The following is a 16,070-nucleotide window of genomic DNA, read 5'->3' on the forward strand; positions in this document are numbered from 1 at the left end:
TCCTTTCTTTTGTGAAGCAAGCAATGCTGAAATTGTTCAGAAGTCTAATATAATAATTTTGATGGACAAACACATTCATATGAAAAGAGGAATATCAAGTTCCCATCGGCTGAAAATACTATTAGCTTTGTGGCCCCTTAAAGGTCTTCATGAACATGCCAGGTAGAAATAAGCCCAAAACGAATCCAAAAGACCATTTCTCTAAGATTTTCCGAATCCCAACATCTGGTCAGTTGCCCTTTAGCTAGTGACAGTGAAAGAAGCAGCAATCCTGAGTGGCATCATGTCACTCTGCTATCTTTTAGTGATCAGTGAAGGTAATGAAATTTATTAAGCCATTATACAGGAGGGAAAACATGACCTTTACAAATACTACAAATGATTATTTAAATGCATACATTTAAACATTGGACAGTTTAACTTTATTTACCACTGCTCTGCTGAATAAGCTGAACTGATATGATCTCATTGGAAAGTGACTATTATAATTTTCTTATTTAAATGTTCACAATAAAATCGATATTATGTCCAACGTCCTCCAGAGTTTCGCTCTGCAATCAAGTTGTTTACTTTAATAATAAGGCAAACAGATGTGTATGATTTTTAAAGCATTAGATTTCATCTTAGAACCTGAAACTCAAAATGTAGTTGTTCTCCCAAATAATATTACTTATGATGGCAACTTTTGCACTTTCTTCAGTAAGATATCATGTTTCACTTTCTTAAGAATTACTGCTTTACGGCCAAATTTGATCCTATCAACCAACATTTACTGGTGTGCATTACTTCAATTCTCCTTTTACTATATAATAGGAGCGTCACCTACTGGAAAGAAAGGATGCCCTAGAGCTGGTAACAGCAGCTCTTCTTTCAGTCAACAACTCAAAGAATTGGATGTCTGGCTTTTGAATAAGCTAATCCTTCTGAATAAGCAAGAAATCATGGTGGATAGGAAAGAAAACAGCTCCGTGTCATGACTGGGAGGCCCAGCTCTAGTTAGATTATGTGTGACGCTCCTTCAACAATTTCGTTCCTTTGGCTCTCATTCCTCAGCTTTAGAATAGAACAAACCATTGTACACACTTGAGCATGTGAGCGTGTGAGAAGGAAATGAGAGAGCGCTCAGTGAGCCTGCCCAGCTGTCGTGCTCATAGTCATGGCTCTTTGGCCCCAGCTACTAGTACAGTAAGGAGAAGATCTGGTCCTCCCCTTAGGATTTGTATCTTTCATAACATCCCATAGTATCACTGGATATAATTGGATGATTGGCAACTGGATGATTGGCAGTTGGCTTTCTCCTCTCCACCAGGTTCACTTGGTCGTTTCATTTATCCTGTGATATGTGTGTGACTCACATTTTATTCAGTGGAATCTCCTTTACAGGGTTTTGGCAAAAGTTCTGTAAGACCACAGTGCAGAAGCCTAGGTGTATGTGTAGGCTTTCTCAAAGGTACGGAAGCACAGGAGCAGTGGAGTGGTTTCTAAAGTAGGACTCCTTGCCATGTTTCCACTAATTTATCTGGCGTATTTAAGAAGTTTCAGACATGCCTTTCATAAAATTTGTTTCTTATAGCTAAGTGGCTTTATTGGAACCACACTATCACTGGTTAGCAGGGTTTTTAAAAATTACATTTATTTATTGCGTCTCTTGGATCCAAAATAGGAGGAAGAATTCGTAGATGAGAAGACAGATACTAGCACACAGAATCCCATCACATTGGGAATGTTCTCTCCCTAGTCAGCCGCTATTCAGTTTATCAGTCATTGATCCCCTTGAAATTAATGTTTTTCTGATTTGCATAGTCTGCATGTTTAATCACAGTAAAAACCTCCAGCCTGATCTCCCATGTCCGTTAAATGGAATCAACAGGGCTGATCTTGTTTAAATTACAAGAAAATTACTGTGCATCAACCCAGTATCATGGAAAACCTCTCAGACAGACTACAGTGGGGGAGATGGGGGTGGTTGGGTGCCAAGAGGCCCTGGGGGAGAGAAGAAAGGGGTGATTTCCACATAGGAGGCACTGACTTTTCTAATGGGAGGGTTGCAAAAGGCATGTAAAGAAGGGGAGCTCGGTGGGACATGGCAGGTCAGTGCCTTTTTCATCAGGGTGTGGGGCTGACGGTTCAGTACTGTCATCCACCGGCCACTGGTACGTGGAGAATCGGTGAGACCTGAGTGAGCCCTTGTCACTTTTCAAGACCATTTCCAAAGCTGACAGCAGTCTGCTCCTTCCAACCTGTGACACCCCTTTCTAGGGCCCTCCTAGCTTGTTCCACAGTTCAGGACTCAGGGAAGGGCTCCTCGATCCCCTTGACAACCTGCTGTAGCCCCCTTATACCCCAGGGCAAACTGTAAGGGCAGGACAGTCTGGGGGTGCAGAGAGAAGAGGGGACAAGCAGGGCAGGCGTGGAATGTAGGGAGTGCATGTTTTAGTAGCTATCCCTGCTGAAAGTGTCCCGAAAAAGTGAAACATGTATGTTTGTGGCATAATCCTTCGCTTCTTTGGAGAATAGTTCAAAAGGTCCAGGAGTTCTGGGATAGATCAGTTCCAAAACATGCATTATATTCCTCTGTGTTTGGAAACTGCCCGTCTGGATTCTGGAGACAAGAATCAGATTTCCTGCTGATGTGGTACAGGTATCGTGATCACCTCGTTGAACACAGACTCTGAAGAGTGTGTATTTCACAGGAACTGATTGTATTTGCTAGGGTTAGAACAGATGACTCACAGATCTTGTTTTCTTTCTTTTCCGCCAGGTTCCTGGGCAGATCGGTCACCACTACACGAAGCAGCAAGTCAAGGTCGCCTTCTCGCTCTGCGAACATTGTTATCACAGGTAAAATAGTATTTATGGCTTGAAATATGCCCCTTTCCCATGAGCCTAGAACATTAATTTTCGAGAGTAATCAACGCGACAATAAGAAAGCCGCCTAGTAAATGTCCCCTCTCTTTTTTGTTTTAACCCCTGTTATCAGTCAGGTCATTCATTTCCATTTATCTTTCAAATTTCTTTGTAAATATTTTGGTATAATCTTATGTCTTAATAGTTGCCATTTCTCATAGAATATACCTGTTCACTGATAGACCTAGTTCAGCAAGAAGTAATTGGATGTCCCTATCATTCATTAAGCACTTCAAACACACTTAACTCTATACAATCTGGACAGTTAATTGCCAAGGAAGTTTTACTCATAAAATATCCAAAGGGGATCATCAGAGCAGAAGCCTCAGCAATCTTTTTTACATTAACGGTAACATGTGGTGGGGAATTGCCCACAGACGGGACAGAACAATCATTTTTCCACTTTCCTCCTCCTCAGACTCATCAGGGAAAAAATGAAAAGCAGAGGTGCTTTACCAGCATGGAAAGGACTATGGCTTGGTCTGTGCATTTTTTAAATTTCCCAGTGTGATTCCTATGTACTCCCAGATCTGGAAGTATTTGTCCTAGTCCTTCCCAGTATCGGGGAGAAAGGGATGTTCTCAGATGGCTGAGAGGGAAGGAAAGGTGTTGTTCCCCTGGGACTTTAAGGCACCTGGACTCTAGGCTGGTACTCAGAGTGAGTCATGACTTCGCTGCCCTTCATTTCCTTATCTAGAGAGGGAGCATATAGGTCCAGAGGCTCCTTTAGGGCTCTCCAGTTCCATGATAACCATGTGGCCATTTTGTTTGCTCATCACTTGATGAGAAAAAAACAAAACAACAACAACAACAACAACAACAACAAAACACCCACAAAAAAGTCAGTGATTTCTAAAGGTAACCCCTAGCTCCCTACCCCCTACTGAAAGGGTCATGCCAGTCTCTGAAAGGAGAGCAGTCTTAGGATATTTTTCAACATGTATCTCGGATCCACTGACACAGAAGAGTCAGAGGCTGCCCTGAAAGCCCAACGTGAAAGGGAATCTGGACCTTTGCAGACTCACCTGGTCAGCCCAGTGTGGGGCAGTTAGGAATTAGCTCCCCGAGTCTGACCGCTGGCTAGACAATTCGAAATCTTTGAAAGGATAACTGAAAAGATCTAAAAAGTTGCCACTTGCTAGTGACCAAGATTTGGCAGGGTTATTTCCTTGCCTTCATTTTAAGATTCCTCCCGTCCATGCTGCTATTACAGACATGGTAATTCTTAATGCTATGGGGATTTGGACGCAAAAGTCTTCCTAAGATAGTGCTTGGTATGATTGTCAATAGACAATGAGTTGCCAAAAATAGTAAGAAAGCAGAGAGTCTCATGTACTAAGAAGATTTCATTATTTTAGTCTGACATCATTAGTTTAACTAGAATAAGGGTGTTTACTTGGTTTTGATTGGATAAGCAAATAAAGTGGAACAATTTCCATATGCTCGACACTGTAACGATAATTGCTTTCCATGCATCATGTCATTTAATCCTCATAATGACCCTAACATCTAAAGGTTAATGTACTCATCCAAATTAAAATAATTACTGCATCATGGAACAGGGCTTTAAACCCAAGTGTAACTGACTTCATAATCAGAGCTCTCAACCTAGTATAGACCTTTGTCACTCCTATCTAGGGACAAAATTCACAAAGCAGCTTACTACGATTTAGAGTACTTCCCCTCCCCCACACCCCGGTCTGGACTGATATAACTAATATTACAGCTCCAATCAAAACACAAGTGATCCAGCCTATAAATAGTCTTTAGTTCTACAAAACAAAACAAAAAAACCCAAAAGAACAATAACAATGAAAACAATTCATAAAGACCAAAAAAAGTTAAGGAAGGAGAATTTTAAAAAAACATGCTCAATCTCTTAAAATACGTAAGGCACTCGGGTTTAGAAAGGGTTGTGTTACAATAATGAGGAGTTTTGACAACTGATTGACTCTGTGGAATCAGAATTGGCCTCCCCTGCTGAACTTAAACCTAATTTCCTGAGAGTCTTTGATCTTGTATATCCCTCTCTAATGATATTTGTATAGATGATTTCATATAACTTTTTGCTCACCTTTCAATATGATTCATGTCATATTTAGGGTTATAATGTAAATGCAGTAACCATAGACCACATCACCCCCTTGCACGAAGCCTGCCTCGGAGACCATGTGGCGTGCGCCAGAACTCTACTGGAAGCTGGAGCTAATGTAGGTACCGGTCAAAACCATTAATGATTTCACATCTACTAAGAGAACGGAACAAAGTTCTCACTTTGCTTTTCTTTCCTTCTTAGTAGATTTGAAAAATAGCAGAATAAAAATCATATTGCTTCAGTCCCTTCAGTGCACTCTAGGAAGGATTTCCAATCATTGCAAAAATGGGTAGCATGCTGCATAATAATACAGAAACACTCTCTAAGTTATTTCCCGCTTCCGTGATTCTAAACAACGAGTGGACCTCTTGATGCCTGTAATAGTTGCCCATCTATTGGATGATTTTCTTTAGATGGATTCTCAGAGAATTTCCAAGTTCACTAATTCACATTGCCACCAGCAGGATGACCTGTCTCATCACAACTCTTATCAACATTCGTGGACCTGTTTTCCTAAGTGAAATGCACCTAACCATTGAATTAGTTTCTGTGTATTTGATTCTGGATATGTATTTCTTTTCATGACATGTACTAGCTGCATGCCCACTCTTGCAAATTACCTGCCACATCATATTTCTGTTTCTCTCTTGGCTTTTAAAAGCTTTGCTTATTGATGTGTAGGAGCTAAACATACTTGGTCGTATTTACTGCACACATTTCCCCAGTGATTTCTGTTGGATCATGTACCTGTTTTAAATGCCTCGCATTTCATCACAGAGGACTGTGAGTCTCAGTCTCAAACTTTGGTTCGGTTCAGGTAAATGCCGTCACAATAGATGGAGTGACTCCGTTATTCAACGCATGCTCACAAGGTAGCGCGAGCTGTGCGGAACTTCTTTTGGAATATGGTGCCAAACCCCAGCTGGAGTCCTGTCTTCCTTCTCCCACCCACGAGGCTGCCAGTAAAGGTAACGTAGTTATCAGAGTCAGTGACAAGGGGACAAAGTTCCTTCAGCAACATGCAGTGCTCCATTTTTCTTCCAATGGGTCACTGCAGGCAACAGCGTGGGGTGAGGCGCAAGGGGGTGGATATCGAAGAAAAGTAAACTCATCTCTACCTTGTGTTGGCAGGTCATCACGAATGCCTAGAAATCCTGATATCCTGGGGCATAGACGTTGACCAAGACATTCCTCATTTAGGAACTCCTCTCTATGTGGCTTGCATGTCACAACAGTTCCACTGCATCCGGAAGCTTCTTTATGCTGGTAATTTTCCTTAAAACATCTCCCATTCTATCCATACTCATGAGCAATGATTCAGGTCCATATTTATTTCTCTAAATAATCTGTATAAAGATATCTCATTGCGGAAGTGTTCCTGGGGTGCCTGGGTGGCTCAGTCAGTTAAGCATCTGTCTCTTGATCTCTTGATCTCAGCTCAGGTCTTGATCTCAGGGTCTTGAGTTCAAGCCCTGCATTGGGCTCCATGCTGGGTGTGGAGGACCCTTAAAGAAAAAAAAAATGTTAAGCATTGTTGCATGTAAGTATATAACCCACAATAAAAGAATTGCGTTCTTGATAACTCTACTTCACCCCACAAGTCCAAAAACCCTACTTATAAAGATCATAAAATGTAAAACCCCAAGGTTGACTATAATGTCACCAAATATGTATCTGTCCATGAATAAATCCATCAAAAGAAATTTTAAGGATAGTAACCTTATCTTCTACCAATAAGAACTCATGTGTTTTCTCAGACTTTGTCCTGTCCCATTTACTGAAAAAGACTGAATGGCATTTTCCTCTTACTGGAAACACACCAGTACCTCAAGGTTCAACTTTAGCCTCCTGAGAAATTTGCCTTAATCTTTTGAGACCATAGTGGCATCTCCCACGATAGGAATGGGAGCTTTTCTAAGGATGTGGATTAGGTCCTTTCCCCCATCAACTCCTTTCCCTACCACAGTGCCTGCCATGGGGTAGGGGCCTAAAATACATGTAAAATGAGTAAAGGGACTTCTAGGCTCTTTACTGTTTATGCAGTCATTTGGCCTCTGATACACACTGGCAGAGAGTTGTGTTCCTCACATTATCTTAGCTAAATCATAAGCTTCTTGTAGGCAGTTTTTGCAGTTCACTCCCATTACCTCTAGTAAGAGTCTGAAATGTGACCTCTGCTAGTCAACATTGACACATTGCTATTTTCTAGCTTTGGTCTCCCATGAATTTCTAGAACTAGAAGAGTTTTTTATTGCCTTGCTTTGTTTTGTTTTACTTTACTGAGAATATTAATCTTTCCACCAAACATTTTATACTGGGAAAAAAAGATACTGAGAAAGTATTACAGTAATTGTAGATTGATTGTTATTAACAGGCTCTGTTCTCCCATAAAATTAGCATAAGCAACAGAGTTTATGCTTTCTCTATGGAGATTTTGTTATGGGCTATCATTCTTTTACTAAACATTTTATATTTTTAAAAATATGAAAACAATTACATTTATTGAGATTTGAAAGTAGCAGGAAGGCCTAAAGGGACTCTTAAAATGTATTGCTTCTTGTAAACATCATTAGTTTTACCGATAGTTTCAGAAAACCAAGTTGAAAGGACTTATGCATCTTTACTGATAGATATTTCTCGGTGTCCTAACCACTTATGTACTGGAAAATGAGGTTATTATTCTTCCCAGCATTATACAGTATTTATTTGTTGCACATGCATTGAATGATCACCACGTGCCAGGGCTCATACTAAGAAAAAATAACTATGCAATAATAAATAATTTAACAGGTAAGAGTTTTTTTAACGCAAGATTTTTTAAAAAATAATTTATTTATTTATTTGACAGAGAGAGAGAGAGATCACAAGTAGGCAGAGAGGCAGGCAGAGAGGGGTGGGGAAGCAGGCTCCCCACTGAGCAGAGAGCCCGATGTGGGGCTCGATCCCAGAACCCTGAGACCATGACCCAAGGCGAAGGCAGAGGCCTAACCCATTGAGCCACTCAGGTGCCCTAATATAAGATTTTTTTAAAAATTTACTTTGTGTGTAGAAAAACAATGTACCTTTCTACTTAAAGATGCTCAATGCTTTTATATATTTATTGATTTATACTCTATGAGTGAGAAGTGACAGGAAAATCTGTATTCATTTTACCTAAATGGCTCATACATCTAAATTCATGAGTTTTCCAGGAAACAAAAAGAGCTCTATTGCCTCAAAATAAATGAAAAGATGAAGAGTATTAAGCTCTTAAACAATCCTAAGAAATATCAATTATGATGAAAGCAGATATGAGTGAATCCAATTGTTTATAATACTAGTTAATAGGATTACTTTGGGGACTTCAAAAAATTTAGAAATATTGATGACTATGGCATCTTTCAAGCATAGAGAAAAAAATATTAGGGAACATAAGTGCGTGTACTCTCTACCCAGATGCACCAAGTTGTAAGATTTAATATCTGTATATGTATATATGAAGTGTAGATATAGAGAGATAAATAACTCCTTACATACAGGGGTGAGGTCCTCTTGGTGTTACACCTTTCTACCTGCGCGGAGGTACCTGACTGGTCTAACAGTTTTGGTTTGTATTTATCCTCATCCCTTATTTACATGCAGGTGCTGATGTACAAAAAGGCAAATACTGGGACACTCCATTACACGCTGCTGCCCAGCAGTACAGCACGGAGATTGTAAACTTACTCCTGGAGTTCGGAGCGGATATCAATGCCAAAAACACAGAGCTTCTGCGACCTGTAGATGTAGCTACTTCTAGCAGTTTGGTGGAAAGGCTATTGCTTCAACACGAAGGTAAGAATCCGTGCACATTTAAAAACACAATAATACATTTGCCTGAAATAGACAAAACTGTTGGCGTATGAGCTGAAAACGGCATAACATTTCAAATGCTTTGTGTGAGAGCAGATCATCGTTTTGTAAAGCAGATAATTTTTTTAACTTAGTTTCTCTCTATAAAGAAGATATCACCATGATCTTAATTTTCTCTCTTTCATCTCACCCAAGCTTTATATTCATTTGGTTAAGTTAAAAGGTTCCTCTTGTTTTAACAATACATAATACACAATTCTGTTTAATGTCTGCTAATAAATATTTGGAAACATGCCCTATTTACTAGGGCTATGCAGCTTCTATGATGTGCTGTAGAAACAGAATTAGGAAATATGTTCACACCTAAGACTTGTTATTCTAAAAGAATCTCTCTTTTCTTTTAAGTTTTGTGGATTTAAGTAATCTCTATATCCAGTGTGGATCTCGAACTCACAACCCCAAGATCAAAAGTTGCATGCTCTTCCAATGGAGCCATCCAGGAGCCCCTAAAGCAGATTTTCTTAAGCCTGGTTCAGAAACTATAATAAAATTCATTTGGGCTTAACTAGTAAACCTAATTTGAGAAAAAAATATAATGTAAAATTTCTCCCTTTAGTGCCTAACACTTCTTGAGGCTTTTGATTTATATCTTCCTTGAAAAGCAGAATTTATTTCTGGGGTTTGAAATGCAACAACAGAATCATAAGCCTGAAGATGTTAATGTTTTAAAGAACCCATATGGAGGGTCGCCTGGGTGGCTCAGTGGGTTAAGCCTCTGCCTTCAGCTCAGGTCATGATCTCAGGGTCCTGGAATCGAGTCCTGCATCGGGCTCTCTGCTTGGCAGGGAGCCTGCTTCCTCCTCTCTCTCTCTCTCTCTGCCTGCCTCTCTGCCTGCTTGTGGTCTCTCTCTGTCAAATAAATAAATAAAATCTTAAAAAAAAAAAAAGAACCCATATGGAGGGGCGCCTTGCTGGCTCAGGTGGTTAAGCATCTGACTTTTGATCTCCGCTCAGGTCAAATCTGAGAGTCATGAGATCCAGCCCTGCATCAGGCTCCTGCACCAGGGGAGTCTGCTTGAGATTCTCACTCTCCCCCTCCCACGGCCCCTCCCTCCCATGCGTGCTCTCTTTGTCTCTCAAATAAATACATAAATCTTTTTTTTTAAAAGAACCCATATGGAATATACCACAATTATAATAAAAACTTATAAATAACAGCCATATAAATGCTTTTGCAAATGCCCCTGGTATAGTGGTCATACTACCCTAGTTTGCTTGAAAGCACTATAGATTATTTATGGTTTATTTCATGCCTCTTTTAGCATATACAAGTCCATTTCGATTTTAATTAACAAATACTTTTCCTGTCTTTTGTAGCTACTCCAAGCACTCTTTGCCAACTTTGCCGACTCTGTATCCGAAACTACATAGGCAGATCAAGATTGCACCTTATCCCACAGCTCCAGCTGCCAACATTATTGCAGAATTTCCTCCAGTACCGATAAAGCAGTGAAATAATTCTGAATACTTTCAAACTCATTTCTATTTCATCTGCATAGTGTATATTTTATATTGAATTATGTTACCGATAGAGTGTAAGTGACTAGGGGGCCCCAGGACAGAGGTGAATTTAAATTTTAAGTGCACTAGTGAGTACTACTGTTTCATGCATTTTTACTGTATTTTGGACTATAGCGTTTTTAACATCCCTAATGTTATTAGTCATTCCCATGTACTCTTTTGGATTTTGGGGAAAAAAAGGGGAGGAAATCTCCATTTCTGTCTTTTTAAAGTAAAAAAGAAAAAGTGAACTCTTACTAAAATTACATATTTTAAAATGCTTCCGTTCTTCAAATAATGCATTAACTTTTAAGTGTTTCACTGTCATTAATTATCTCTCTGTATTTTTCATATTAATGCAAAATATGCAAATGATTTAGAAAATAGCAACTAATATCCTTTTTGAAATAAAGGTGGCTATCATTCAGGAAACCCACTATGCTAAATGCGCACCTGTCCTTACAACGATCAGCTCGTGAAGAAGAGATAAATTGCCCCTCCCTGCAAAGATCGCACTAGTCACTTCGCCACCTTCAATGTCCCCATTCCAGAAACTGGTGGGACTCTGGTTATGCCTCCTGTCTCGTCCTGAGGTGGTTGGAACATTATACCCTTGCTAAGGCTGTTCTAAGACCTCCTCCTCCTTCAGGGTAGCCTCTGAGGCTCTCTCTTCAGTGCGTTGTATATACACTTCCCCCTTCTTGTTCCTCAGAAACCGTCTCTAGCTGGTAGGGTTTGGACTGAAGGAATTGAACTTCATACCCAATTGATAAAGAGGCCTCCGGTCACGCTGCAGGATCAGGGCCATCCGAGGCTGTGGTGTGGCAAACAGATCGAAATCTTCTTAAATGGTGGGGTTTTCAAAGAAAAGAAAGAGCGGGTGCCACTTAGCAAACTCAGAGACCTTATAAAATTTACCCCTTACATGGACCTTTCTAGTGCTGTTTCCAGCCCTTCTTACACAAAGCAAGGGTTCGGCGTAGACTGTATTAGCAAGGAAGTATCGGGGTACAAAGCAGTGTCCTCTGCAAGGATTAATACTGTGTTTGTCTTCTGCTTTAACTGCACTTCCATGCAGTAGAAAACGTAGTAAAACAGATTTTGTGCCTCCTTTGTAATTTAGACTAGACTTGAGTCTATTGTGGACTAAGAAATAAAATAATCTGGATACTCACGACTGTGGGAAGTAGAAAATGTTTTAATGAATTTTATAAGTTAATCAAATTTTGATAAAATATTTTGATCACTGTTTTAATAACTGAGGGGCCTATATTCCTTTCTTCTTAGTTCTTGGCTGACTTTTGGAGACCCATGGGAAGGACACTATTCTTGAATGTAACTGCAAAGTTACTAAGATTGAATTTTTAAAAAATCATGTTTAGATTTTCAAAAATAGAAGGCTGTAGCATGTTTGCTTAAAAATGTCTTTTATGTGCCTAGAGAGTTTTATATGAGTCTATTTTACTGAATATCCCAGCCTAACAAATTTGTAATGTCCTCATGAATAATGTGCTTTCAATTTCTTTATTATTGAGTAACCTCATTAGATATAATTGGGTATTCAGACTGCTTTTCTAGTAAAACAGGTTTCTACTATTATTTTCCCTGAGCTAGAGGTAGTCTTTGAGTGTAAGGTAATATGATTCATCCCTTTTCATTGGTTTTGTACCAATAAGAGAAGTAAATAACAAATATGAAAATTAAAACGGATGCCTTAAAATTTTAGTGTGCTTGTATCTTGTATCTTTGCTTGAGTATGATTGTCTTATCAAAGAAGTGTTCTCATTTAAATATATCATCTGTTTGTTAATATATTAAAGTGTGACTATTATCCCTGGAATAAAACACCTTTTCTTTTCTCTCTCCTAATTAGTACTTGATTTTCTAATTGAAGGTAATGGAGAATAAGATTCAAAGCTCTAGTTTTTTCCCCTCCAGTTTTCAAGTCATTGTATAATGGGCATTAGGTGTAGTGCACATTGAAATAGACACCTCGAAGGTCTTCTAATCCAAATCTTATTATACATGTGTATGTGCACATACACGCATAAAGATCCAAGGGCAAAATTCCACTAAGGCAAAGACCAAGCCAAACCAAACTATTTGACTTGAGATTAAAGAAATGCAGTGAAATAATCATTGTAGCAAGTGTTAGACAGTGATCGGGGGCAGATCACGAAGGGCCTTCCTAAGGAAACTCACAACAGATAGGTCAAAAAACAGACTTGCTTCTCCTTGGACTCATCTTGCCTCCCTGCCTTTGCGAATGCTGTTCCCTCTGCCTGGAAGGCAGCCTAACTCCTTCCGCTACTTTGTATTGCCTCTTCCCACCATCCATTAGCTAAAATATTACCCTTCACTTCCAGTTGCACTAAGAATGGTGTGTTTCTCATTCAACAAAATATTTATATCAAATAAAGCTCTCTGAAGTTTCTCCTGATGGTGATAAGTCAAAGACAACCACCGACTTGGATGACCGGCTCCTGCGGAAGATGGATGGCTCTTACAGGGGGACTGTGGGTTATTGCACACTTCATTCAGGCAGGAACACCAATTAGAGCTGCTTTCCTATTTGAAGGGCCTTTACTGGAATAAATCGCCCGAGTCCCTAGCAACTGTTACGCTGTTTCTGATCTGGGGGAGTACTTCCCCCCTTTATAATAATCTGCAAGAATGACCAAAAGCAGTTTGCTTTAATTTAGCAGGAGCAATAGTGCATACTCAGGATCTTGCCTCAGGTCAAATCTCTTGTTCTTGGCCACAAGATGAGCCGAGTTTCGGAGAGTCTGAACATCCCACGGAATGTCCCAAGGGCCCGCTCTGTTGATGATATCTCGCTGACAGGATCTGAGGAACAGGGATAGCACGTTCCTCCGATGACTTGGTCAGAGGCAGGTCAGCTAGTGGCAGAGGGAAACCTCACCCCACCTATGAAGCGGGGTATCACTCAGCATCCGATCAGGAAGGCAGAAGGAACTATGCACACAAAACAAGACTTTAAAATAAGGGAGGGTTAAACAGATGCTGACCAACTGAAAAACTAAAACAGGACCATCATGGTGTGGGAAACAAGGGCAAAAAAAAAAATAATTCAATTTCCTGACTACTTCCAGCCCACTGACAAGTCGCCAAAACAGGCAGAGTGACGTTCCTCTGGGGACTCAACTACCTTGATGTTGACACTTTGCTAGGGGCAAGAGGCAAGCCTAGCCCGACCTCCCATTCCCCCACCCCAGGACCCTGTAAGTCTACTTTAACATATAAAAATTCCTTTAGAAATGTCCTTTTTCTGTAAATCCCCCAAGATACATGCTGGCAATCATCCCCAAAGCATATAACCCACCAATATACATCTGAAGGGTCTCATGATGAGGGTTTTATGAGACAGTAGTAAATGACCTTTCCCCAACAATAGCGAGCCCCCTCAAGGTCCTGGAAACCTTGCTTCCAAAAGTCCTTAGAGACTTTCATTATCCATAACCCCCTCCCAACTTCAAAGTATCTAAAGGGCCACTGCTCAGGACCCCATTGCCAGTACCTCTTTCTGCCCACGGGTCCCGTCCCCGTACTTTAATAAAATCACCTTTTTGCACCAAAGACATTGGCCATCAGCTTGGACACCTAATGTCTTTCCTACGTCAGTCAAACTAACAGAAATACATGCTTCAGGAAGCAATTGCCACTAGAACAGATTTAAGAAATTAGGGTTTTAAGAGCCTAGAACTTGGAGGGAAAGTTCCACAGAATGACTCTTGAAGGGGGACGGTAACTACGGGGCTGGTGCCAACTCTTCCAGAGCTCAGAAGGGCGGTCCCGGAGTAAAATCCCCGTCTCTGGAAGGAGGGTCACTTCTCAGTGCTTGCTAAACATCTGAGCAAGTATGATGAAATCTGCTCCAGGAGAACTAAAAAAAAAAAAAAAAAAAAAAGTTGGAGACTGGAACCAGCTGTCACTGTCAGGTTAAGCTTTGTTGCTGTGGTGACACCCTGATGAAAGGCAAGCAGAAGGGGAAACAGCAAATCCCAAATCCCCCTTCCTTTCTTGCCTTCTCTTCCCTCCCGGCCTCTCTCTAGCTCCCCCTATTGTCACAATTTAATAAAACTTGTAGCAAAGGGGAAATCACACTGTGGCATTCCAACAAGCTAAATATAGAACGGTGTGTCTGAAAGAGATGTGTCTGTCTAACAAGTGGCACCTTTATTACAGGAAAGTTCTGACTCTTAGCAACACTGCTCAGTTGGGCCCTAATCTCCTTCCTTCTCCGTTACTACCTGAATATTGGGTTAGAATTCATGCCAAAGCCTAGGCACTTCTACTAACCCTAATGATGAGTTATTTCCCCAAACTCATTGAAAGACTCTCAAATCTCAGATGATATCACTGTGCTTTCGCTTATAGCAATCATTCTGTGTGGAACTTTCCCGTCGGCCTCATCCCACAGATTCGCTGTCTTAGAAACAATAATTTACACTTGTTCTAGGCTCTTTGCATATTGTTCATTTAATCCTTAACACAACCCTCTGAGGGTTGTGCTATTTATTTTCTTCTTTTACAAATAAAAATGGTTATATAACTTGCCTGAAGTCACATCACTAATAAAAAGTAGACCCGGTCCTCCAAAACCTCTGTCATAAATAATCTAAAATACTGCCTTATAAGATCCAAATCAAAGGTTACTTCCTCCAAAAGGACTCCTAGAGTCCCTGAGGCCAAATTGTTTGCTTCCTCCCTGATACTAACATATTTTTATTGTGGCAGAGCTTTTCAGTGTACATGATCTTTTTACTGATATTTATATCTGTGTACCTTCTATAAATAATCCAGCACACAGCTGTCTAATGGAACCTCCCGCAATGACAGGGTAGCTGCACTCTACAACACAGCCAATGGCCGCATGTAGGTATTAAACAGTTGAAATGTAGCCAGTGTTACTCATCTTATTTTATTTAAATTTATATCTAAATCGCCACAGGAGGATCCTGGCTACGGTATTGGATCATGAAGATCTAATGCATAACATAGCACAGAAGGGCTCCTCAAAAAAAAAAAAAAAAAAGAAATTCACTGAATGAATGAACCCTTAAAGGAAAACTTCATTGGGAAAGAAGAAAACACTTTCCTAGCTTCGTTTTTTTTCTTTCAAACCATATACAGATTCATTAATAAATGTGTTTATGAGTAAACATTCAGCAAAATATTATAGACCTCCACTATCAAGATCTAGCCCATATTTTATCTTGCATAATAATATCTATATGCCACATTAAGTGACTTATTTTTTGCAAAAACTTTAAAGGATTTTAATCAATTTGTTGTGTAAATATTTAATTTATAACTGATGATGTTGGCTCTGCAATCATTTTTTTTTCTATGCATTGTTCAGTGATAAATCCCAGATAACTAGGTCAGTGCCTGGCACATACTAGGGACTGAAATAATTGTTGAAGGAAAGAATCATATATACTAGGGCATCTTTGTGAAATGTGAAAACTTCCAAATTATTTTTGAATATTATGTAATTTTTATGAACACCTAATGTCATAACTAAGGAAACATGTTAAATCTGTAGATGTTAGACAGTTATTCATTTTAATTCCGAAAACTTTTTCTTTGGCGTTTTGGAGCAAATACCCTATCACTGACAATTTCTGAACAAAAAGCGACCTTGTCTTCTGGA

At 39.8% G+C, this 16,070-nt stretch overlaps 1 protein-coding gene across 1 annotated transcript in view; it reads left to right on the forward strand.

The window, feature by feature from the left end:
* Positions 1-12,232, forward strand: part of ASB5 (ankyrin repeat and SOCS box containing 5) — a 50,037-nt gene extending 37,805 nt beyond the window's left edge. The window contains exons 2-7 of the mRNA XM_045997179.1: positions 2,762-2,841; positions 5,010-5,117; positions 5,820-5,970; positions 6,134-6,268; positions 8,624-8,815; positions 10,211-12,232. Of these exons, the coding sequence (XP_045853135.1) occupies positions 2,762-2,841; positions 5,010-5,117; positions 5,820-5,970; positions 6,134-6,268; positions 8,624-8,815; positions 10,211-10,338 (794 nt within the window). The 3' untranslated portion in view covers positions 10,339-12,232. The remainder of the gene's footprint in view (positions 1-2,761; positions 2,842-5,009; positions 5,118-5,819; positions 5,971-6,133; positions 6,269-8,623; positions 8,816-10,210) is intronic.
* Positions 12,233-16,070: the final 3,838 nt, after the last annotated feature.

The sequence above is a fragment of the Meles meles genome, chromosome 2, assembly GCF_922984935.1.
Source record: "Meles meles chromosome 2, mMelMel3.1 paternal haplotype, whole genome shotgun sequence".
Taxonomy (NCBI): Eukaryota; Metazoa; Chordata; class Mammalia; order Carnivora; family Mustelidae; genus Meles; species Meles meles.